Source organism: Crinia signifera, chromosome 3 (assembly GCF_055691185.1).
Source record: "Crinia signifera chromosome 3, ASM5569118v1, whole genome shotgun sequence".
Lineage (NCBI taxonomy): Eukaryota > Metazoa > Chordata > Amphibia > Anura > Myobatrachidae > Crinia > Crinia signifera.
The window spans coordinates 132086476-132112986 of record NC_139219.1 but is presented as its reverse complement, the minus strand read 5'-3'; the positions used below and the strand labels follow the sequence as shown (position 1 = coordinate 132112986).

The following is a 26511-nucleotide window of genomic DNA, read 5'->3' as shown; positions in this document are numbered from 1 at the left end:
AAGCGTGGCGAGCGCAGCGAGCCCCGCGAGGGGACGCGGATACCTTCACAGGTAAACGCGTCCCCTCGCGGGCTTCACAGGTGTCCGCGTCGCCACGGACACCTGTGAAGCCCGTGAGGGGACGCGTATAACTGTGAAGGTATCCGCGTCCCCTCGCGGGGCTCGCTGCGCTCGCCACGCTTCGGGCTCGGTGGCTCGCTGCGCTCGCCACACTATTCTATTCTCAACTCCACGCCGACGTGGATAGTGGGGGTATGAAAAGGTCGGAGGACGCGTACCGCCGCCCCTCGCGGGCTCGCTGCGCTCGCCACGCTTCGGGTTCACGTTGATCGTGGGGTGGCGTTAAAAATTGTGGGGGCCATTTCACACTTCAGGGGGACTATTAGGGCTCTGTGGCCCATTTAACATTGTTTCCTATGTAAAAATCGCGGGCATTGAGCCAATTAACGCTAAAATCGCGACCAATCTGACTTTTAACATTGATCCCTATGGGAAAATCGCGGGCATCGCGTCGCACCCGTTTTTGATTTACCCGCGATGCCCGCGATTTTTTACCCCCGACGCCCGCGATTGTAATCGCGGGCGCCGTGCTAGGTAAAGAGTACCAATAAATAACATCAAGCTAAAATCTGTTATGTGTAATTGTTACACAAAATTAGATTTATCAGATGTTAATATTTCATAGAGATTAGGCACACTATGTATTAGAAGTTGTGGCAGTAGATTATTAACAGATTTTTTTTACTAAATTGATTCCACTTTGTACTAAATGCAATTTACAGGTACAGCAGTAGCAATAAGCTCTGAGAATCAAGGCCAATGTCTGGTACATGGTGGTCACACCGTAGTCCCCATTGAAAATGTTAGTACATATTAGGAATATATAAATTTATACATAAACTGCACTTTCTGCCTAATTTGATTAAAATTGGCTGAAACAGTGCATAGGAGATTACTAATTATGTTGTGATCAGTTGCGTAACTAGGGCTCCGCAGCCCTAGCGGTGGGCGCCGGCGCCATAGGGGCGCAGGAGCATGGTGAAGGGGATTTTATTAGTGAGAATGACGGCTGGGAGAGTGGGAAGCTGAGGAGGAGGAGCTGGTCCTGGGTGTGCTGAGGAGAGAAGTGTAGGTCCTCTAAGAGGCCAACGGAGAGGTGCCTGCCAGAAGAGTAGCCGCTGACAGTCCGTGGTGGCCCGACAGCAGGGGAGGAAGCGGCTGCGTGGAGAGCAGTGGAAGCAACGCACCCGGACCCCCATTACCGCGAGGAGAAACAGCTGTCAATGAAAAAGAGCCCAGTGGCTGCGGATAGATGGAGCAGCGGCCGTCGAGTGTTGGCTATGGAGAAGATCCCCCAGGCGACACACAGAGAGGCCACAGGGAGGCCCTGTGCGCAGAAGCATCCTCAAGCCATGTGGGGAGACCAGAAGCAGAGAGCGGTGACCAGTCGGAGCATCAAACTATTTAGCACCCTCTGGGCGGTGGGGGGTGTGCGTCTGAAAATATTGTGGCTGCAGGGAGCACAATTTACAGTTACGCCACTGGTTGTGATATATCAAAATGTAACACGCAATATAATATGCTGGTGCTATACAAGTAACTGCCAATAAATAAATCATACATAAATGCAATGCAGACTTTAAAGACGGTATTCTTTATTGTTAATGCATTTCTTTGGGGTTTTATTTAGGTATTGTAGGGTCACATTATATTAACATTGCATAGAAAATAAATAAAAAGCTCTCTATTTTTAAATAATTAAATACTGATACTTTTTCCATGTCAGTTAGGACTTACTGTACATTTTAATAATTTTGCTTGTATAAATCCAAAGCCTTACAAATGTAATCCATGCTTAGCTGCTGTTTGTCTACCAAACCATTCTGTGATCTCGGTGAACTTTAAGTGGAGATTTTCACTGCTGAGTGTAGGATTAGTATTTTAATATAAAAGAATACACTGAGATGCATCAATGTAAGGGACTGTGCATTGTCAATGCGTTTGATCATACTTCAAAACACTGCATCGCTATACAACAGCTGTTAGATATTTAATAGAAATACAACAGTACCGGTATGTGTTTTATGTGTTAGAACCACATTTCTCTGTAATACCTCAATTATATACTGTGCATGTATATTGTGTTTTAGTTAAATACTACACATTGTTTGGATCATACAAAAGATGCTTTTTACTAGTACCCCTTTCACTCTGCACCTCCGACCTGGTAGTTGCTGCCAATCTTATGTAAAGATTCATGAACAGGAAAATAGAAAACGTGAAGTACAAATGACCATACCTCCCAACTGTCCCGCTAAACACGGGAACTTCCCGATTTTTGGGGACATTCCCGCGTCCCTCCCGCGGCCGGCAGTGTCCCGCTGCGGGGGGGGGGGGCAGTTGGGAGTCCCCCCCAATCTCACAGAATAGACGCTGTGTGCATGCGCACAGCGTCTATTCGCGGCCGAAAACTAGGGCACGGCCTAATTTGCATAAGCCATACCCTCATTTGCATACACCACACCCCCTTTTCGGCTGCCAGCCGCGCGAGTGTCCCTATTCGAATATTCAGAAAGTTGGGAGGTATGAATGACTGATGCTAATAGATTAGACCAGTGGTTCCCAACCCTGGTCCTCAAGTACCCCCAACAGTGCATGTTTTGCAGGTCTCCACACAGAATCACAAGTGCTATAATTAGCTCCACCTGTGGATCTTTTCAAATGTGCCTGAATAATGAGTGCACCTGCCGGGTGACCTGGAAAACGTGCACTGTTGGGGGTACTTGAGGACCAGGGTTGGGAACCACTGGATTAGACAACAATTTTAGTCAATGATTAATTTGCTCACTCCCCATTTTGTTTTTGATTATATTTGTAATATCTTTACAAATATAATGTGCTTTATATATAACAAAAAAGCAAATAAAAAATAAATTGTAAATATTTTTTTCTTTTTCTAACTACACACATTTATTTTTTTAAATATAAACTTGAGATCATCATATTTGGTTTTCAATGTATTACATTTAAATGTCTTTTTTTTTTAATAGCATGTGAATGTATATCTGTAAAGGTTGCTATGGAAATACAGTAGGTATCGCATATATTTGCTTTAAAGAAAGAAATTATTTTATAGTTGTAAAATGTATTGAAATGTTCCACCATTAATTCTGCCTACAATGTAATGCCAGTGGTTTAAGTTTAGACATTTGAAAACACAAACTCCTATTTCTACATGTGCATTAACATCAACAAAAATCACGGTTCTCTTAGGAAAACATATATTTTAACATGAAGAGCACCCACACAGCCAAAGCTGTTTAATTAGAGGCAAATTGCTTTAGGGAATCGCATCTCTGCATATCACCACTAATGACACTAGTAACACAACACCGAAGATTTTTCCGTGCATCAGAAAGTGCGCGAGAAAACTGCAATGTTGGTGGTCGGAAACTTTGCGCTCTAAGATATTACCATTCTGGGGCACGTACATTGATGCTATTCAGAGGTAATGTATTACTGTTGTGTGTGGAGTACATAGCCTTATATGGAAATTGTTTTCAAAGGAAAATAATGAATGATATACAAATTATGAGCTGCAAGTTCTCAGAGGCCTATTAATCACTTAAATTGGATGCCTGTATGTGACTAATTTACTCCAAGCACAGTTTTCTCCTAATTGACAATATTATAAATGATAGAGTCTTATACATTATTACACAAGTCAAAATAATAATAAAAAAAATGCTATATTGCCAATTTGCATTACACAATACAATGCATAGTGCAGATTCAAAAATACAATAGATAATTATGTGTTGCATGTTTCTGTAGTAAAGTGTCGAAATTCAGCCAAGGCTACACTACAATGAAATATAAGTCGTAAAACCAGAGTATTTACACACGTTAAAAAGGAATGAGGTTGCAGGCCTATTGCTATTATGATGTTTATGATTTCATTTCTAGGCACATGTAGGCAAAAAGGGTTTTGTCAATCGCACAGGTATTGGTTTCTAACACAGAGACTCCTTATCTTATTGATCTATCGCGGGAATGTATTCATTAATTTGGCGTGTGCTACCACAGGACAATAAGCTAGATTAAAACATCAAAGAGTTGTCATAATGTGTTGCACTGGGTACAATTTAAAAAATAAAATTAATTTGTACTAAAAATTGCTCAGTGTGTATGCACTGAGCGATTTTCAGCCCCATGATTTTTCCTATCTTTGCTGTGCATACACGCTGGGTAAAAATACCCAGTGTGTATGGCCCTTAAAACCCAGAGCTACCAGATAAGGATAGCATTCCAGTATGCACACTCAATTCATTTACAATTAATAAATCAAATTAGACTGTAGAGATGCGGAGTATAAGATGCAAAGTGATTCAGCAGTTTATTGAATAAATGTACTAGTTATGCCAGTGGTTTCCAAACTGTGCGCCTAGGCTCCCTCGGGTGCCTCGGAGAATTTGCAGGGGTGCCTCAGGTTGTTGGTCCAGAACCAATTCAAATTACTTATGGTCAATGTAATAGTCAAAATCAGTGCTTGTGGCTTTCAATTATAAAATATGTGGATAAACAGAAGTAAATCATTTTCTTCACCATATAACTGGACCTAAGGATAACATTTAAGCACAACTTTAATTATTTTTTTTATGTTTGGTAACAAATTTTTGGCCTAGGGGTGCCCTGAAAAAAATTCTGATACTCTAGGGTGCCGTAATTCAAAAAAGTTTGGGAACCACTGAGTTATGCACTGGTACCCTGTCACACTACCCCTTTTTCAAATCACTTTTATATACTTTATCACCTGTTTATGTATTTTATACTTTGCAGTTTTATATTTAGTACCAATAAAGGTCATATTTTAAAATGTACCCTGTGCACCACATTATAATATCTATTTTTTATTTGACACTTTCATTTCTAGACACATAAGTCCCCCCAAAATGTGCATCTTAAAAGTGCATTTTTAGGATTGTATTGATCTGGGGTGAACTATTTTTTAAAAGCAGGTTACAAGTCAAAGTGAAGACACGTGCATCCATAAGCTACTGACATATTAGTGAAATAAGTGAGGAAGATCACTCACAACATCTGGTAACACTTACAATAAAGCCTCCTGTAAATTCATAGGATAAAAGCTTAGAGCAAAAGTGAGGTTATTTCAAGTGGCAACCCTATGGTAAGTGCAACTAAATCATACCGTAGGTCATATGTTCTCAAACCCAGCTTTCAAGACCCCAAACAGTTCATGTCTTCCATGTCTCCTCAAATAATCACAAGTTAATTAATTAGAACATTATGTGTATCTTTTCAAATGTGTCAGTGAGTAATTAGTACACTAGTATCTGTTGGGTGGCCTGGAAACTGTGAACTGATCTAAGGAAGGAGTTTAAGAACCACTGCCCTAGGTAATGCACTGTATTGAGACATGGCCTACCACTGCTGCTGCTATAACTACCACAAATCCCCTAATTTGACTTCTTTTTTTGCAGTTAATATAGTTGACAGATCATCCTTGAAATAGGAACCTAGGTTATAACATTTTTTCAGTTTTCTTTTTTATGTAACACTTGTATGCAAAGCAACTTACCTTGTGAAGTTAAGGTAGTGAACATGTCGGGTAAATAAATAGGGCTGCTCAGCAGTGCTGACATTTTTTATCAACTCCATCTGAAAATAAAATAAAAATGTAGTTTGATAAAAATTTGCATTTTACCTAGTCTGCTGCAGAATAGCATGTTAGGGAAGAAAATGGTAGAGTATGGTAAAAAAAAAACTAGTTCCCAAAATGGTGTATTTTTGGATGTACTGTAAAATGTGTATTAAATATTGGACATTCTTCAGTGTTATCCTGCTAAAAGTACAATTCTACTTCCCCTTTTAGTGGTGGAACTAGCAATTAGAGAAAAAAAAAGGGATCACCAAAGTGACTGTACAGGCGCTTAGGGGGTGGGTATTTTTACCAGCTGCTCACACAGGGGGATGGTCAGTCCCTAGAAAAGGTATTGGAACAAAAAAAGGAAGAATAGGTTGTGGAGCGCTCAGGTATAATATATTGGTACTACAATCAAACAATCTGTTATGATCAATTGGGTATCAAATAAATGTTTATTAAATCTAATACAATATAAGATAAATTAATAATTAATAAAAGGCAATAATATGTACAAAGCATACACAAATAACATAAAATATGCACTCTGATTTGAAATAGAAGGACAGTGGAAAATATACTTAGAAATGTCCAGTTAGTTGGGAGGAGAGCTGGTCCAAGTGGGATAATCAGTAAAAAGCCCTATTAAGGGCGGTTCACTACATGAGCCCACCAATTAAGGGCGGTTCACTATATGAGCCCATGAATATTGTTAAGCATAATTTTAACGAGTTGTATTCTATTATGAGCTTCTTGCGTTCAACTGGCTGGAAATTGGACGCAGGGTGCGTTCCAACAACCGGAAATGGGGCGCAACTGCATGTTATCTTTTGCTATTTTTGTATATTTCTATTATAAAGTATTAAATATGATGTTGGGACTGCCTCCCCTAATAGCATAACCTACACAATCTGATAAAGAGATGTGTAGGATGAATATAAGATATTTTAAACATGATCAATTGGGTAATTGTTTTGACTGTTGAGGATGCACTTCCTGGTTGAGTGTACATAAACCCAGACCAGTTTTACTGTGGTACACCTTTGATAAAGTTGTCTGTGGATGACGAAACAGGCCAAGCCACACTCCTTTGTTGGACTCTGGAAACATTTTACTGATTATCCCACTTGGACCAGCTCTCCTCCCAACCGCTATTTGCCAACTAACTGGACATTTCTACTAGGACACCACCACCTGCATACTCTTGGAGCCTATCCCGAACGTGAGTTAAAACACCTTTTCTTCACGAGTGGAAACAAATTACAAGGCATCCAATTAGGTTCATGTATACCCACCATACCAGTTTACCACGGATTTTAATGTGATATATTACATCCAATCACTGGAGGGGAGCAATACTAGGAACAAGCAGGACTTGCTCAAGTATATTTTCCACTGTCCTTCTATTACATATCAGAGTGCATTTTCTTAATGTTATTTGTGTATGCTTTATACATATTATTGCTTTTTATTAAAATTAAATGTATCTTATTTTTTTATTAGATTTAATAAACCTTGATGTGATACCCAATTGATCATAACAGATTGTTTTATATATTATACCAATATATTATACCTGTTTGCTCCACAACCCTATTCTTCCTTTGTGGAACTAGAAATTGGTGGGCCCAGGTGCAACAGAATGCATTGGGACTCCCCAAGGTGGTTAGTATCTTGTTGGAGTGTTGACTTGGAATACGTGTACAAAGGAAATAATACACCTGAGAACCATCTAGGAGATGTGTAAAACATGCACTGTTAAGGGGCCATAATGATTTGAGTTAGAAAACAATGACCTGTTGGAGTTGAGAAACACAAATCTGAGGCTTTGAAGAGACCACCGATAATGATATCAGTGTCTAAAAATGCATATTTAATTGTTGGTTAAAATATTTAAATCCGAAGGAGGCAAGTCAGGTTTAATGAATCCAACTATAGTTACAATATAGCCAACAAGTCATCTACTTTTAAGTTAGGAGTAATCCTGATACCATTACTCCTAAATCAAAGTTACTGACACAAATACTGCAACAAGACATTGGCCCTGTGTGATAGACAAAGCATGATGTAATTGTATTTGCATTTCAGGATAGGATAGTAAAAAATCTTTACTTTCACAACTGCAGTGCAGCAGCATTTGTATTCCCAATCTTATATTCAAATCGCCATCAGTTAATCAGTTACAACCCCCCCCCCCTTAAACCTTGTAAAACCACAGCACTCTAGAGCATTCTCTAAACCATGATTGTTTTGGTAAGCCAGTTCAGCAACTTCAGAAAATATGTGCTATAGCTTGTTGAGTGTGGACACTGTGTGAATACTATTAGACTTCTCCTATCTCCTCCGTCTTTATTGCGTCCCATGAATGTTGTGGCATACTATAATAAGTCAATTATTACTGGTAGTTCTGCTCCTGACCTCTCTACATTACAGACAGCTTCAACTTTTTTCAAATCTCTATAACAGTGTCCTGATGGGATCTGTTAGGAAACTAAAAATGAGTTCTACACCAACACTGGCCTGTCTGACCCTGCATTTATTTAATCCAATCCACATTATGCTCTTTTGAAAAGCAAGCCTGCTTAGCTGTCAGTCACTGCTTGGCTGTGTTGGCAGAGGAGCATAATCCTGCTAACAAGGCAATGCTATGCAATTTACATGTAAAAATAAATGCTACATTTAACTCTAGTATACTATACATTTCAACTTATTAATGCAGTTTTCTTCTATATATTAACATCAAAAGATCCCAGATGAAGCCATATAATACTTTAGTGGAGAAGGATAGAAACATAGAATTTGACAGCAGATACTGTAAGAACCACTTGGCCCATCTAGTCTGCCCCTTTTTTAAACATGTTACCTCAAACCAAAATTGATACTTATTTTTTTTGTAAGGATATCAATATGCCTATCCCAAGCATGTTTAAATTGTACTACTGTATTTGCCTCTACCACCTCTGATGGGAGGCTAATACACTTATCTACTACTCTTTCTGTGAAGTAATTCTTGATCAAATTTCTCCTGAATCTTCCTCCCTGTAGTTTCAGTGCATGTCCTCGTGTTCTGTTGCTCCTCTTCCTGTGAAGAATGTCTCCCACCTGTACCTTGTTAAAGCCCTTGATATATTTGAAAGTTTCTATCATGTCCCCCCTTTCCCTTCTCTGCTCCAAAGTGTACATATTAAGATATTTTAGTCTTTAATGGTACGTTTTGTGATGTAGGCCATGCACCATTTTAGTTGCCCTTCTTTGTACAGTCTCTAATGTATTTATATCCTTCTGGAGATATGGCCTCCAGAAATGACACAATACTCTAGGTGAGGTCGTTCCAGTGACCTATACAGTGGCATTATTACTTCTTTCTTTCTACTGCTGGTACCTCTCCCTATGCAACCAAGCATCTGACTTACCTTCCTCATTGCTTTGTTACATTGCCTACCTGCCTTTAAGTCCCCTGAAATAGTGACACCTACAGTAGATCCCTCTCTTCCTCAGTAGTTTCCATTATAGTGCCATTTATACTATATTTAGTCTTTGGATTTTTGAGACCCAAGTGCATGATTTTGCATTTTTGTTGGCATTAAACTGTAGTTGCCATGCTCTTGACCATTCCTCTAATCTACCTAGGTCATCATTCATTTGTTTTACCCCTCCTGGTGTGTCTACCTTGTTGCATACCTGTGTGTCATTTGCAAAAAGGCACATTTTACCCTCAATTCCATTTGCAATATCACCAATAAAGATATTAAAAAGCACTACTCCAATTACAGATCCCTGGGGTACCCCACTTGTAACCTTTTCCTCCTTTGACTGTACTCCGTTTACTACAGGATCAAATCACATTATAAGATTAGAGAACTGGCAAAACTATCATGCGGCACAAACAGGAAGTTACTCCAACATAAAGTGGCTGGGTCAGGCTCATGACATTCATCACTGTCTGATCATGTCTGAACCTTGTGAGTACGCTCTGTTCTTTGTGACAGTACAGTCACTAGAGAAGAAATACTAATTTCAAGGAAATCACCATTTACCAGCCAATACACTATGTAATCTTATATGCAGATGGCCTGCTAAAGTCATGTAGTCAAGTATGTATTTTACTGCATTTCCCATATGTTTCAAGTTCTGGAAAGTTAAACTTTCTAAATATTTTCCCTGATAGGATACATAGTCTGGCATTGCCTATGGGCTTCTTTACACATGATTTCCTCAAAGGGAACCAATAGGATCTCTCCCAGGGCCAGATGTATCAAGCTTCAAAATGTGATAAAGTGGAGAGTGATAAACAACCAGCCAAGCAGCCCATAACTTTCATTGTTCAAACCCAGTCTAACATGACATTTAGGGGCTAAATGGCTGATTGTTTATCACTCTTCACTTTTTTGTTTTTTAAACTTATATAATGTACAGTATGGTTTGAAAAAGGACCTAGTGTCCCAAAACATGTTGGTGTGAGGAACCTGTCACTATATTTTTAAACCCAAGGGAAAGATCAAGGTAAGACCGGCAGCGTGACTGGCTTATAAAGCATCAGGGATGTGCTAAAAAAATCCAGCTGCCTCAGGACACTGCCTCGTCTTTATATCACAGTTTTTTATCCAGTGAGTTTTATCCATGTTTATGTATTTTTTTTTCTTTCTTCAAAATTGTTTTTATTGCATAAAATGGAATAAAACAACAAAATGTATCATTGAATAATATTGTATAATGCATACATTTTCAATTATCTCCTTCCATACAATCATCAACGAGTATGTCTATGGAGTTAACATTTATATAATAAAGGATTTGAGTAATTATGAATTGTCAACAATAATTAATGTATAATAATGTACATACAAGAAATAAGTTATCTAGATATACAATAAATCAGTCATGGCTTGTAAATATGAGTTCCATATAAAATAACAATCTTCAATAAACAAGAGTAAGGATAGAAACCATGGTGTGCCCGTGTGTTTTTTTTGTTTGTTTTTTCATTATGGAGAGAAAAGATTAAGATAGTCCTCTATCCATGTGTATGCCATGGTATTTACAATCAATGAGAAGGAAAGAAAGAAATGGGGGAAAATGAAAAGAAAATAAAGTAAAAATAAAATAAAGCTTAAGAAGGGGGGGGGGGGGGGAGGCCATGCACATCTGGGAAGACTCCTCCACATTACTATCAAGCAATTGGTGGATCTTGTAAAAGCATTCTAGTCTCATACCAGAGAGTCGTGTGAAAGCACTTATGTATTTGTCTTTTAGTTCCGCCGGCAATGTGTCTACATAGCTTTCCCACACCACCGAAAAAGTTTTGTATTGGTTTCCTTATGGAGGGTTGTTTCAAAGAGGGATAGCTGTACATTGCCATAAACAGTGATACAAATTTGCATTAGAATGGTTGCACTTAGGGCACGTTAAAGAAATGGTTAAGCCCCTCAAGTTACAACGATGATGAGATAAATATCCCCTATAAAATATTTTAAAAAACATATCTTTGTAAGAAGTGGCCGATATAATTTTCATAGAGTACAATAAGGTCTTTAGAATAGTATTTTCATCTAGGTTGGGGAAGTGTGTCCGCCCCTTAGTGATACCGGTTTGGAATTGACCATTATAATGAGGTTCTTTTAGTATTTGGTAAAAGTAAGTTATGGCTCTCCTAGAGTAACCTACATTTAAAAAAGCTTTATCAAGTTAGTTATCCCAATCAACATCACTTAAAAATGTTATTACCTTATTGGTATAATGTTGGGACTGAAGAAAAGCTAGATTACATGGTGGCAAAAAGTCATAGAGGGATTTTGCCTGGACATAAGTTAATGGTTTTTTTCTTTCTTGATTTGCGAATTGTCGAACAGAGCTCAGTCCCTGGGAGCACCATGATTGAAATGGTTGAGCTGCGGTGCCATGTTGAAAATGGACATTGCCTAAAAAAGGGAGATGTAAAGAATATAAAGTATGTAGTTTAGTTTTATTACGTATCGTATGCCATGTAGCTATAAGGAGAGGATTATCTAGCACTTGTTGAGGCAGTTCATATTTAGGCAGGTGCAAAACACACGTTAAATTGAGAGTAGGAAGAAGCTGCTGTTCCAATGTATAATTAGCATATTGGTCTTTATGATGGAGCAAATCTTTGATGTATCTACATATGGCTGCCTGGTTGTATAGTTTAATATTAGGAAAATTGATCTCCCTGTCCACTGTAGATCTGTGTAGTATTTTTAAGCAAATCTTCGACTTCTTTTTTGACCATATGAAATTTCTGAAAAGTTCTGTAATTTTTTTGGGGGCAGATAAAGTGAGGAGAAGTGGATACAGGAGCGGAGTGGATACAGGAGCTTTGGAAAAGTAATTAATTTAATCAAATTGGCCCTACCTAAATATGACAGTTGTAAATGTTGCCAGCCCTGTAATTCTGCTGTTATTTTTACAATAAGTGAAGTTATATTTGTGAAATAGAGATTATGAATATTCTTGCTTAGTGTTATTCCCAAGTATTGCCGAAGCCCATTTCAGTCCTCCAAGAGAAGCGTTTGGCTTATATGGATGACTGCCCAATGCCAAGGCCTTTGACTTTGAGAGATTAATCCGAAATCCCGAGGGTAAACCATAATGATAAAGAATGTCAAACAAAGGTTCAAGGCTAGCCTCGGGATTAGAGATAAATATCAGTAAATCATCAGCAAAGGCTGTAGTTTCAATTCCTGAGAGCCATTTTTGGCTCCCCACAGTAATGGCCAGTTTTGAAGGTGGCGTAGTAAGTGGTCTAATGCTAAGTTAAATAACAAAGGTGATAATGGGCAGCCTTGCCATGTTCCTTGCGGCATTGTCAAGAATATGCCCAAAAGACCATTGACCAATAACCTAGTAGAGGGTTTATGGTCTAAATATTTAATTAAGTTTAGAAAGGAAAGACCAAAACCCCTATATTCCCAGATTGTAAAAAGATATTTCCATAGAATTTGTCGAAGGCCTTTTTTGGCATCTAAACTCAACAATAGAGTAGACCTGTTAGTTTCATTCGGTGTGGAAGCTATCACAGCTATAGCTGAACGAATCCCTAAACCTGAATGGCGATCTGCTGCAAAGCCTAATTGATGTGGGGTTAAAAGATTTGGCATCATATTTTTCAATCTGATTGACATGTTTATGTATCTTTTTATAATAAATATACATTCTTCCAGGGTGGCGTTCAAAGATACCTTTTGTGATTGAGAGGTCTTCGTGCAAGCTCTTTAATGTAAGTTAGGTACGCACTACTTCGATACGTACCATATATAGCATAGTAGAGGATTGCCAATGGATATACACATTGTTCCCTCTCTATGGTCCTTATTCTGGTTCACTCTTAGAGGCAAATTCCTTCTAAAATGGACAAAACCATGGGCCTTATTCTAGTTCACTCTTTCTGACAAAATCCTTCTTAGATGGACAAAACCATGTGCACTGCAGGGGGGCAGATGTAAAATGTGCAGAGAGAATTAGATTTGGGTGAGTTATTTTGTTTCTGTGCAAGGTAAATACTGGCTGCTTCATTTTTACACTGCAATATAGATCTCACTTTAAAGTAAAACCCCACCCAAATCTAATTATCTCTGCACAAGTAACATCTGCCACACCTGCAGTGCACATGGTTTTGTCCATCTAAGAAGGATTTTGTCAGAAAGAGTGAACTAGAATAAGGCCCCATGTGCACTGCATGGGGGCAGTGCTTGTGCAGAGAGAATTAGGTTTGGCTGAGTTATTTCGTTTCTGTGCAGGGAAAATACTGACTGCTTTATTTCTACACTGCAATATAGATCTCACTTTGAAGTAAAACCCCACTCAAATCTAATTCTATCTGTACATGTTATATCTGCCCCACCTGCAGTGCACATGGTTTTGTCCATTTTTAAAGGAATTTGCCTCTAAGAGTGAACCAGGATATAGCCCTATGTTTCCCATTTATATATGGAAAAAGACCTTCGTGAGAAAAATCCATCTGAAAGCCGAATTCCAGTAAAGGAGAAGATCATCCTCAAGTAGTCCTTCAAGCTGAAGGAAGTATTTTTCATTTATATCATCTTTGTTCATTTTAATCTTTATTTATAATATTTTTTTTTTCATTTTCTCACCACTGCACTTTACCGAACACCCATCTTGGGGAATGACAAAAAGGACCACTTTTTCTATCTATATACTTTTTGATGCTTGGTGCACCTGGATCCCAGTGTCCTACCCAGCTTATGCATTTGCTGGCTGATAGCCACACATGCGCAGAAGGACTCCTGAGTCATAAACCTGGATTTCCTCTCCATGTAAATGACAGCTCTGATTAAAAGAGACTGTCAAAAACTAGCAACATATTTCAAATATTTATTACATTTAAAAATATACGCTTTACTCTCCAGAACTGTTTTAAATGAATTTATTTTTTTAACTGTTTTCGATTTGTATGATCTGTATTTGAACTGTATCTGTAAAAGACAAAATGCAATCAGATATTCATGGTAAGACATGTTTAACATCTTAATAGCAAAATCCTTTATAGAATTAACAAGATCTGTTTTGGAAAAAAAAAAATATTTGTTAGAAATACAACATGATTTTTGGCTGTTGTGAATGTTGTTCAGAATCCGAGAAACTTGCAATATTAGATGCTTAAAATTCATGTGAAAACACACATTTCACATATACTGTTAAGACAAGAATGGGTTCTGATACTGAGACCTCTTTGAAATATCATCAGAACATTAAAATCTTCAATCTTCAATCTTGATTTCCCTATGTCAGGAAAATAAAATAAATCACCTTATATTGCATACAATAATTCAATTTTCGACCACATCTGTTCGATAAATTGAATGATTGTATGCACATTTTGTGTGTTGGTTGAATCGCACATCAATAGATATCATGGGCCAAATGTAATAGGGTGAGAGTTTCAGAAAGTGAGAGATTTTGTGAGAGTTTCCCATATTTTAAAGCAGCAATCAATTACATGGCAAAATCAACCTGGTTTTGCAGTGTAAATGATTGCCACTTTAAAACAAATGGGAAAACTCTCACAAAATCTCTCACTTTCTGAAACTCTCACTCTATTACATGTGGCCCCATGTGCTGTAAATAATATCTATTGAATTGCATGAGAGATCTCATGTGGTTTTTAACCACATGCGATTGCTCGAATGCAATCAGCTGGCGGAGGGAGTGCTTCCGGTGCTGGTGTCGGGAGAGGGTCCGGAGAGAGCACTGGTGGAGGAAGCAGAGTTTGAAAAAACTGTTTAAAACACTGGACACCTCTCTGATTGGCTGAGAGAGCTCTCTCAGCCAATCAGAGCTGAGCCGCCAAGTGTTTTAAACTGATTTTTCAAATTCTGATGCCGCCGCCACTGACACCGAGGCCTTCAGCGCTCCATCAGGCCCCCTCTCCCTAAACCTGCCAGCGCTCTTTCACAGTGCTGTGCTACCCCACTACCCACCCTATTCCAGCACCAGATGTGGCATTGCAAATAGCATGCAACATCTTGTGCTGGAAGAAGGCACTTTAGGCACCATAAGATGCGATCAGATGTGTAGCGGGCCACGTGAGGGGATGCGGTATGTGTACTGCCGACCTGTTCATACCCCCACTATCCATGTCGGCATGGAGTTGATTTTTTAAAGTGCCTGAAGCGTGGGGAGCGCAGCGAGCCCGCGAGGGGACGCGGAATACACGTCAAGTAATCTGCATTCCCTCGCGGGGCACACTGTGCTCGCTGCGCTCGCCACACTTTATAAAATCAACTCCACGCCAACGTGGATAGTGGGGGTATGAAAAGGTCAGGAGGACACATACCGTGTCCCCTCGCAGGGCTACCTATGCTCGCCATGCTTCGGGCTGGCGTGGATAGTGGGGATTTAAAAATGGAGGCATTTGCCAGTATGTAACACTGGCAAATGCGTCCTTTATTGTGCATGAGACGCATTCCCCGTTTGTGCACGAGATGCATGCGCTTCCGAACCCCTAACTCTGTCCATCTCCCTGCAGCGGACACAGGCAGAGTTGCCGTACCCTACCACAATAATTGCTGAGACTAACAAGCTATAGAGCGCCTTTCCGCCGGCGCCCGCATGATCCCCTCTCTGCCGGTGTCCGCCAGCGCCGGGGATCTGGCGGTCACCGGCGATGTGTGAGAGGCGCTCACTAGGCTTGCCAGGGACTCCAGGGACAGAGCTGCAGCTCCCAGGGACAGTATGGTGACTAGCTGCCTGACGGGGACACTACGCTGACTACACAGGGCTGTCACAGAGTCATTATGCTAGGCAGATGTAGGGCTACGCTGACAACGTAGCTTAGCCTACGCTAAAAACGTAGCGTAGCCTGCCACCGTGAAACTACACAAGTACCGATACCTTTATATGATTTGACTTCGTTATCTAAAGTAAGCTTCAATGTGAGCCTCCACTTTATGCTGCCTTCAGATGCGGTGATCCCTTCAAGGTCCATGTGCATCAACCCTGGGAATCCTTAGATCCCTTTGTTTGGTACACTTACTGTTACATCTATATATGATCTACAGTATATCCACTAAAAAAACTTGATGAACCATTTTTTCTTTCATTTGGAATTGATGTCCTACCTGGGAAATCATATATTCAATCTGAGAATCTGAGAATCTTTGGTCAAGGTATTCTTGGCTGTATCTAAAGTTAGGTCAAGGCGTTCAATCCAATGCAAAAGTTGTGATGTGTCAATTTCAGCAGGACATGAGTGCCTGATTCAAACCTCTTCACTAGGGAACAGGTAAACGCAGTCCGCTACCTGGCCATACACCCCCCCCCCCCGCCCGGTGCCCAAATCCCATCGCTAGTATGCGAAGGGATGTGTTCCCCAACACATCACCTCGCATGTGGCTGTAGGGGAGAGCAATGGTGTGCAGCCATCGTATGATTTTATTCCCCTCCAGTAATAAAAGTCAATCTAAACTTTTAATTCAGGGCAGAGCTGACGTCGTGTGGTGCTGACGTCATGTGGTGTCGGCCACCCACCCAGAGCAATGCCTTCTGAAGGAATTGAGGTTGTGCAAAATAATTTTTAGCTATTTAGAATTTGTCCCCCCAAAAAATTTGAGAAATAAAACTGCCTTGTCTTTAAATACCGTCGTGGATTGGTGTATCCTGTGTGGAAGAACCGGGCCCATCACAGAATAAAAAGATACCTTTCTAGGAGTAATACCGCTAAGGCTGAAGTAAGCATACACGCGAGCACTCACTCCTCTATTAAAAGATACCTTTATACTGTATGATTTGTCTTCCTTATCTGATGTAAGCTTCAATGTGAGCCTCCACTTCATGCTGTCTTCACACATGGTGATACCTTCGAGGTCCATGTGCATCAACCCTGGGAATCCCTTTGGAACCCTTTACTGTTATATCTACTGTATATATGATTTACAGTGCCCAAACCCCATCACTAGCATGCGAAGGGATGTGTTCCTTAACACATCCCCTCGCATGTGGCTAAACGGGAGAGAAATGATGAGCGACCATCCTATGATTTCTCTCTTCTTCGGTAATAAAAGTTAGTCTAAACTGACTTTGGTACTTAACAAAAGAAAGTGACAGAATAATATATGGCGCTTATGCTGCCCTGATGTTACAACTTACAATAAGTGTCACCAACACTTAAACAATCATACCAACAAAAAAGATGTAAGGCTGATATACATTTAGGCGCAATAATACTTAGAATAACCCGTGGGGTGTAGTCCTCTTTTTGTTGAGGGTGTCTCTTTTCAGTTATGTTGGAATCCAAACCATTTATATCCGTTGCCGTACAGGTATTCGTGATAATCAAAAAATAAAAAAGAACAAATATAAATTTTATAATATGTACAATGTATAGATTATAGAGTTTCTTTCGAACGGATGTGCAGAATATTGTGTGCGTACCAAACTCACGTTTGTCTACGCTGGTGAACACTCATAAAGGTATCTTTTAGTGTTGTTTTTGAAACAGAGGATTTTTTTGCTTGAAGCTGAAGGTATTTCCTCTTTCAAATGTGCTCAAAATAAAGAACAAAAGTGCAACATGTGTAGGATTGACATGAACTAGATGTGGAGTTTATTGCTTAAAATTATATGTGAGGAGCTAAATTTAGCATACCTCACTCACCAAAAAGTGAAGAATAATACACATATAAAGGTTTCTTTGAAAAGTGGGCGTACCCCAACTCACGGTATTCAGATGTTTTTCAAACTCATAAAGGTTTCTTTGTCCTTTCAGCTTGTCAAAAGAGGGGTCACCCGGTTTATCTCAGAGGGAAGTATGATAGACCGAGTATTAGAATTTACCACAGTTGAATAATATATAATAGTTATAAACCCATTAGAGGCAATCGTATGGGGTGGGCGTACCCTAACTCACACTTGTGTGCTGGGTAGTCCACTCATAAAGGTTTCTTTGTCCCTTTAGAACCTGGGATTTTTCATACACTTTCCTATTCACCGGAACTCATCCAAGGTATATATAAAGAGAGAATATATGCCCAAATGTAGATGTTGTTTCTATTATACACTAATTTAGAAGATAGGCCAAGAATAATGGCGTACCTTACTCACCACTTAAAGTGGCTTTACCAAGCCTGTAGCGGTTTCTTTAAGGTTTTCCAATGATGAATCCCAATAGACGTTTTTTTATAAAAGTACGAAGAAAACTTTAATCCAATAGAGACCAAAAGAGACCCAGCAGGGGCTCAATACACAATAAAAACAAGTCCAAAAAATGCAAACGCCACAAATGGCGTAAAAAATACAATTTAAAAACAGAGTAGAATCCAATACATACATCCAGGGGGTGATGGCTGTTCACTCCTCTCCAGTAGCATCAACGCGTTTCGGTCATGGACCTTTCTCAAGATGTCAAGATGACTTTGGTACTTGTGTACTTTCACGGCGGCTGATATATCGGATGCGATATCGGCCGATATATCGATGCGATCCGAACCGATTTTTGACCTGTTCATAATGATTTTATATAGTGTGGCAAACGCAGTAATCCGCTCGGTGGCTCGCCACACTATATAAAATCCACTCAATGCGTAGTGGATAGTGGGGTTATGAACAGGTCAAAAATCGGTTCGGATCGCATCAATATATCGGCCGATATCACATCCGATAAATTGGGCGCCGTGAAAATACACAAGTACCCTGACTTTTATTCCAGCTGCGGCTCGCCGCATTTGGGGTGGTTTCCGATGTCATGTGTGTGCAGTTGATTGCCCACCGTGTTTATGGGGACACCCATAAAATGCTAGGCTTTTCTCTGCTACCGCTGCCTGCCCGCCCCTCCTGGAGCAAACGGCTCGGCAAGTGTGAAACTCACCGAAGACGTTTGCCCCCCCACCATCGGACATGGGGCCGAATTCAGACCCGAACGAACAGGTCTCATTTGGTCCCTAGAGTTGGCAACAGTATCAAAACTTGCACCCTTCATGGGCTGAAATCAGCATGACGTGAGCTGCCATAAAGTGTAATTGGATTGACCCAAAAGTGACCAAATATAAAACGTGGTTTGACATACAAATAGATTATACACCTTTCACTTCACACCTCAGACCCAGGATATTGCTGGATTGGTGACATGTGGTCCCAGGTGTAGGTGTGATGTGAAAGCACCGCATCTTATAACCCAGTTTGACCAACCTGGCACTTCGACCCACGTTATAAGAGGGGTTAAACCAGGGTTGCCCTCTGTATAATGGGTGACCCTGTGTTTAGTGTAAAAGAGCCGGACATGGGTCAGCGATCCTGCGTACAACCTGGGTTAGCGATGTAATAGGGGTAATAGGTAATATAGGGGCTTTTACATGTTTGTGAGCAGATGGCATCATTGTTGCTTAATTGTTCACATACAGTATTTGGTACATCAGTAACATAATTTATTAAGTAATGAATTATTTATCACTAATATCACTTTCACACACTTTTTTGAAGAATTTGCCATGGCTAGCAAGTTGCCAAATTCACGGGTCTCACAGTGACCCTGGTAAAGAGCACTGTCAGGAAACTGGGACTTCATCCCAGGTAATTTCCATTCACATTCCATGAAATCATCACTAATGAATGATACTTATCTCTGTAGAAATATAACATTCATTTTCATCTCTGCAATTTTCTGATGTTGATCAATAGGTTTTTATGTCCCTTGCATTGTAGTAATGAATGTATAAACTATATACTTACTGTGAAATATATTGTTTTTTTTTTGTTTAATATGACATTTGACTATGGAAAAAATATATATATTGATTTATATTTGAGATTAAAAATGGACACAGCTACTGTAAATCTATCACTCAAACAATTCAGAAAAGAGAAATGCATAAAATTACCAATTAGGGGGCCAGATGTACTAAGCTTTGAAAATAGATAGAAGTGGAGAGTGATAAACAACCAGCCAATCAGCTCCTAACTGTAATATTTCAAACCCAGCCTGTGCCATGGTAGAAGCTGATTGGCTGGTACTTTATCACTCTCCACTTAATAACTTTTTAAAGCTGAGTACATGTCACCCCCCTATATCCTCAGTAGGCTGAGTGACTGGGGTTTGACTCTCTAGTCAGACCACAGCTGGTTTAACGGAGGTAAAGATTAAATATTTAAATTTTTTGAAAATTCTTGACTACAAAAGGAACTGAAGGTACCAGTGGCATAACTTGAAACTTTGAGCCCCCCCAGCCAAAAAAGTCTCTCTCCCCCCCCCCCCCAACATTAATTATTATATATTTGATATATTTATCCTATGCGGTGTGCATAGCTTGACCAAAAATAAAGAAAAGAGAAACACAAAAGGTGCACAATTGAGCAATATGATACATTTATATGACACAAATGTACATAAAAGTATCCAAAACACAGTTTAGACACTGAATTATATCAGTTACCAGGACTGCAGCATGCATGCAGTTGCTGATAATTTAGTCAGATTGAGCTGTATGCACAGATGACGGGAGGTGGGGGGTCATTAATGTTGCATATTAAAGATATTAAGCATACACACTAGACTTTTTTTCATTGCTCAGAAGGGCCCTTGTAATATATTTTAAAAACTTGTCTAATGTGTACAGGACTTTAGGCAAATTATTAAGAATACAATCCTCATATTCTATTATATTTACAGTATGTGTTCTGGGTAACTTTCAACATCAGAAAAATGTTAAAAATGGAATTAATCTTCTGTGACCTTATTTTAAAAAGCTTCTTCTTCTTCTGAATCTACTATTAGAAATAATAAAAACAGTCTTGAGTATACAACTACCATTGAACATCTATAAATGCAAGCTTTTTGCTTACCTGTTCATTTTTGGTCAGTCTGGTTTTATTGTGAATGTCAGAAGTAACCAAATTGAACCCATGTTTCTCTGATAAGATTCGTAATAGTAAGACGACTGTCCTGCTGCCACATTTTCCAACTCTGTTATACACTACTTGACTAGGAAAAGGCAATACCTAAACAAAGGAAAAATACACAATTATAATTTCTCACTATGCACATAACCATTAAAATTCAATTATGCAGGTAAAAAAATCCTTTAATCTAAGGCTTGAACATAGCCAAGACCCAATATCTGCAGTGGGAGTTGCACGCAGTGGCATAGCTAAATACTGTAGGATTAAAGAAAAATGTTCTTGTTTAGTTTCACGGCGGCAGCACGGCCGCCCTCTACTTCCGGGCTCAGCGTTCGGAAAACTTTCTAAAATAAAGTCCATGCCAATGTGAATAGTTCATACCCCCACTGTCCACATTGGCATAGAGTTGATTTTAGATAGCGTGGCGAGCATAGCGTGGGCGAGCGAAGCGAGCCCCACAAGGGGACACAGACGCTTCTACAATTGAGACGCTGCTGCCGTGAAACTAAACAAGTACCAGAAAAATTTATATTGCATACAAAAATGCAGAATTGGCCCCATCATCGGAACTCTCAGCAATCATAACAATATCTGGCTGTGACAACTCCCTGAAACACATCTGCATTTTATTTGTTACTCCTCTATTTCCCACCCCAAACAGGCGCTGTCTGCCAATCACTCCTAAATCACACCACGGTAGCCTTACCAGAACATCATGACACATGTGCAGTGTGACTCTGATGCATCAGCAGAAAGACAAACATTGGCCAACTGCACAATCATCAGAATTATGTCCCCTCCTAATCATGTCCACTGTTTTTATTTATTAATATGCACATGTGAAGCTTATTTTAGCCTTGGAATTTCAATTGTATTGTTATACTGGAGTATTGTTTTGATTATGTGTTATGTTGTAAACAAATAAAATATGTTTATAATTAGATGGACAGTACTCAATTATCCATGTATTGACCTGGGTGGCTGGATCCTGTACTGTAGCCTCTAACATTCTACACAGTTTAGGAATCAAAGTGGTAGAAGATTAGCTCCAAAAAGATGGCAATTTATTAGAATCGTCACGTAGATTTGTACTTGAATCTATTAAATTTATTTTGGAGCACAATTATTTTGTTTTCGACTCACAATTTTATTTACAAACACGGAGGACTGTGATGGGGAACATGTTCGCCCCAAGCTTCACAAATCTATACATGGGCGTGTTCGAGGACAGACGTGTGGACGGAGCGATTTGGGGCGAACCTGGTCTTCTATGGCAGATTTATTGATGATTTATTCATTATTTGGGACGGGGTTTCCCATTCACTTAATATGGACACGCATAATCTCAACACTAATGATTTTGGTTTAAAATTCACTTGTACACATAGCACAGTTTCTATCAATTTCCTGGAAGTTGCGCTCAGAGTGGAAGGGGGGAAACTGACAGAAACTTATGTAAAACCGGTCGATCAAAGCTGGTATTTAAACTATCAAAGTTCACACTTAGCTGTCTGGAAAAACAATATTCCCAAGGGACAACTTATAAGAATCAGGAGGAATTGCTCAACAGAAACAGCATATAGAAAACAGGCAGAAAGCTTGATTGAGTCATTCAGGGAACAAGGCCATCCAGAAAATCTTCATTCCGCATCTCAGGAGGTGGACAAAATACACGTCATTACTAGCTCACAATACTATATTAGCAAAATAAGTGAATCTAGATGGGCAAATTATCTTTAGGAAGTCAGATAATCTACGGGAAAAGCTGACACAGAGCCATTTTTCAGAAAAAAAAAAACAGGAAACAAAAATAACATCAGGACATCCCCAGAAACCGAAAGGATACCATCATTGCGGGAAGGAAAAATGTCAGGTATGCAAAATGGCTCCAAAGAAAACTACGTTTTAGATCCACATTAACAGGGGAAACACACAAAATAAAAGAGTTTATTAACTGTAGTAACACTTTTGTTATCTATATGCTACAATGTGGATGTGGTAAACAATATATCGGATGAACAACCAGGACTTTACTTGTAAAGGCAATGGAACATAGGAGGATATGCTCGGGGGCATAAAAACACATCCGGTATCCAGACATATATTTCTTTGTCAAAAGGGTAAAATAGAGGGGGTTTCCATTATAGGTATTGAGGTTGTAAAGAACACAAAGAGGGGAGGAGATAGATTCGGTAGGTTGTGCCAAAGGGAGGCCTACTGGATCTACACTATGGACACCCTGATACCAAATGAACTCAACAACACGATAGAGTTGAATAACATCTGAGATGTATGAGGTTGATGTGTTAGAAACCCCAAGCCCTCCTCCTTTTCATCATACCCTCTATTATTTTTACTTATCTTTCGATGAAATATATATCTCCCCACCTCCCCTTTTTTTTGGACCTAGTTGCAGTTTACATATATAAATGTATTACTATATGCATCTTTGTGTTGGCTGTAGTCAATACATAAAAAGCTTGAATACATTAGAGTTTCATATGGTCTTAGAAAATTTACTGGGGTTCTAATTATATGAATTTGAAAAGTTGTTCTTTCCCTTACTGTATGATTTTTATATGTATGTTACTCTATCCCAGGATAACCCCATAGGAGGACTGTTGGGAACCTCCCTTGGTACAATTCCTGGTTATAAATGATAATATAATAGAGCACAGAAATGTATATTCGTTTCTATTGCAAGGGTGGGACCAGAGGTCCATCTGGACCCCCTATGCAATATGAAACCAAAAATAAAAAAATGATTATATCAATATATTCCATTATCTTTCCATCAAGTATGTCTAGGACAGTTGGCAAATACCTGTGGTACGGATATGGTTTCACTTTTAAGGTGTGAATACCTATCAATATATTTATTTTCTAAATGAGAACTGTGTTGTAAGTAAAATCTATTAAGTAAAATCTATTTTGCATATATGAACATGAATTATGTGTATGCGTGCAAATATATATATATATATATATGACAGGGAGCCGTGGGACGGTGGCATCCAGGGAGATTAAAGTCTCCCTGGATGCCCCAGAACATATGTGGAGGGTAGGGGGCCCCCCCGGGACCCAGGCAGCACAGGCTGCCCCCCCTATAGCCAGCGGGGGACCCAGTATTCACTGCACCCGTTCGTGCATATTAACGATCGGGTGCAGTGAATATATGAATATCTAATGAGCGGCTCGAGCGCTCCGGCCCCCTGCTGGCTGCACTGTGTAAAAAAATTAAAAATATTTTTTTTAATTAAATATATATTCATGTGCTATAAGCACATGAATAAAAATAACATGCCCCTTCACAGAAAAAAAAACCCTGATTTTTTTACACCAAAATTAAAAAAAAAAACCTTTTAGATTAAAAGTTCACATTCCAGCTCTCCATCAAAAGATGGAGAATTTCTACACGGAGAGAGACGGCGAAAATCACTTAGAAAGACAGCGAATATTTCACATTGAATAGGGTGGTTCACTTTTGGAGAGCAAAATGCTCCGTCCAAGGCGAAAAAAGCAAAAATTCTCCATAAAACACGGAGAATTTTTCTCATTGAATACTGCCCAATATGTCTGTATAATAGAAGTGTAACATTGCAACTAATGTTTAGCTAGTATGGATATAAGCTATTTTTACCTTTTAAGTATATAAATATATATAAATATATATATGTGTGTGAAAAAAGACCGTCGTTTTGCGCTATTCTCAGCAGCTACTCTATAAGACCTCCCTGTTAGTGGAGGTCAACATCGATAGAAATGTGCACAAGGAATGGATATAGAGAGCGCTAAGCAGAAACCTCCACCTTAGTGTGATATTCAATAGTGTCTGTGCCTTAGGCAGACACGTATAAGGAGCTATTGATACACCTCCGGTTTTTACCTAACCCTCGGACAGCGAAATTCACTTATCTGTATGACAGACATCTGTATGACAGACCCTCTAACATCGAAGGACGTCATCATAGCGTCATATGAAGTTTTTTTAAAAACTACATTTACATCCTAAGCTCAGAATCCCGAGTCCATTACCCCTGAGGAAGTCGTTCATCGACGAAACGCGTTGGGTCTCGACTCACCGGAAATTCATGTATCACTATTTTATTACGTTTATTGTTAACAGTGTCTGATATTGACTATGTCATTTATTTTTAAATAAAATTTGTTTGCAAATTGTAAGAATTCGTGCCCACTATTGAATATCACACTAAGGTGGAGGTTTCTGTATAGCGCTCTTTATATCCATTCCTTGTGCATATATATATATATATATATATATATATATGCATAATATGCACCATGTGAAGGATTATAAACACAGATATATATGTCCTTGTACTTATGGATATGATTGAAATACATGTGTTCCCTTAATAAAAATGGCCGCCGGAACATCTCTATATACAAAAACTAAAAACTAGTATTTTGGCCTATGAGAACATCTAACGTGTATTATCATGACACTTTGGACCAGTCTAAAAAGTTTATGGTAAAATGAGACATAGGCAACAATTGACCGAGCGCTACACAGTGTAGGTGCAACTTCCGGGCAGAAAATAGCTGCATATTTGGGTCATAGGCGCCAGCAGCTGGGAGACATGGAGAATAGAATTGCTTACTGAAAGGTTTTATCATCAAAAATATAAACCTGTTATTTATATGGCCAATTGCAATTTACTAATCATAGCATACGAACAGTTGACTTATTTTGGACTACAAATATACATAACAAAACAGACAGTTCCATTATTACTAAAACTACTAATAACTAAATCAAGGCAGAAAGACTACTCACTACAAAAAAAAACGTCTGGTAACCCCGAGTGTGATGTTGTACTTCTAAAATTCCTTTAAAGTAATTGTTTATATTTTACTGTATATGTCTTTTTAAATTTTTCAATTTTGTGTATGGAATCCGTTGCTTAGTATATTGGTTCCAAATAAAACGCTTTATTTTTATTGTATCTGTTTTATATTTTAATTAAAATGTAGATGTACCATTTTCTCAAGCGCTGCTGCATAGCCCCTTTTTTTCTTTGTTGAGTTATTGGGGAATTGAGCATCCCATTGTAGCTCAGCTGCTGAGATTTGGTGCACATTAGAGAAAATAACTAGATAAAAAACAAAGGGCTGGACCCCAAGGCGCCAAACTATTTTTTCTTCACTCTGCACTATAGGCCTAATTCACACCTGACGCAGTGCAAATTTTGTTAGCAAATAGACAAAACCATGTTCTGGTGGAAGTCACAGGACCCAGAAGCCACCAGACCAACTTGTGGCAGAAGCCACCACACTTACTTGCAGTTCAAGCCACGGGACCCGGAAGCCGCCAGACTAGCTTGCGGTGGAAGCTGCAAACCGCTAGACCCCGAAGCTGCCAGCTGCCAGATCTGCTTGCTGCGCTGTGATTCAGGGATGACTCCCACTAGGCCTGGTACACCAAATCTCCCAAACAGCATGCACTTGAAGTTCTAGCAGGA

The 26511-nt window shown here is 39.3% G+C and overlaps 1 protein-coding gene across 1 annotated transcript in view; it reads right to left on the bottom strand.

The window, feature by feature from the left end:
- Nucleotides 1-26511, bottom strand: part of UST (uronyl 2-sulfotransferase) — a 302623-nt gene that overhangs the window by 81058 nt on the left and 195054 nt on the right. Inside the window, exons 3-4 of the mRNA XM_083176522.1 lie at nt 20972-21127; nt 5600-5679 (exon numbers count right to left, since the gene is read on the bottom strand). Of these exons, the coding sequence (XP_083032648.1) occupies nt 5600-5679; nt 20972-21127 (236 nt within the window). The remainder of the gene's footprint in view (nt 1-5599; nt 5680-20971; nt 21128-26511) is intronic.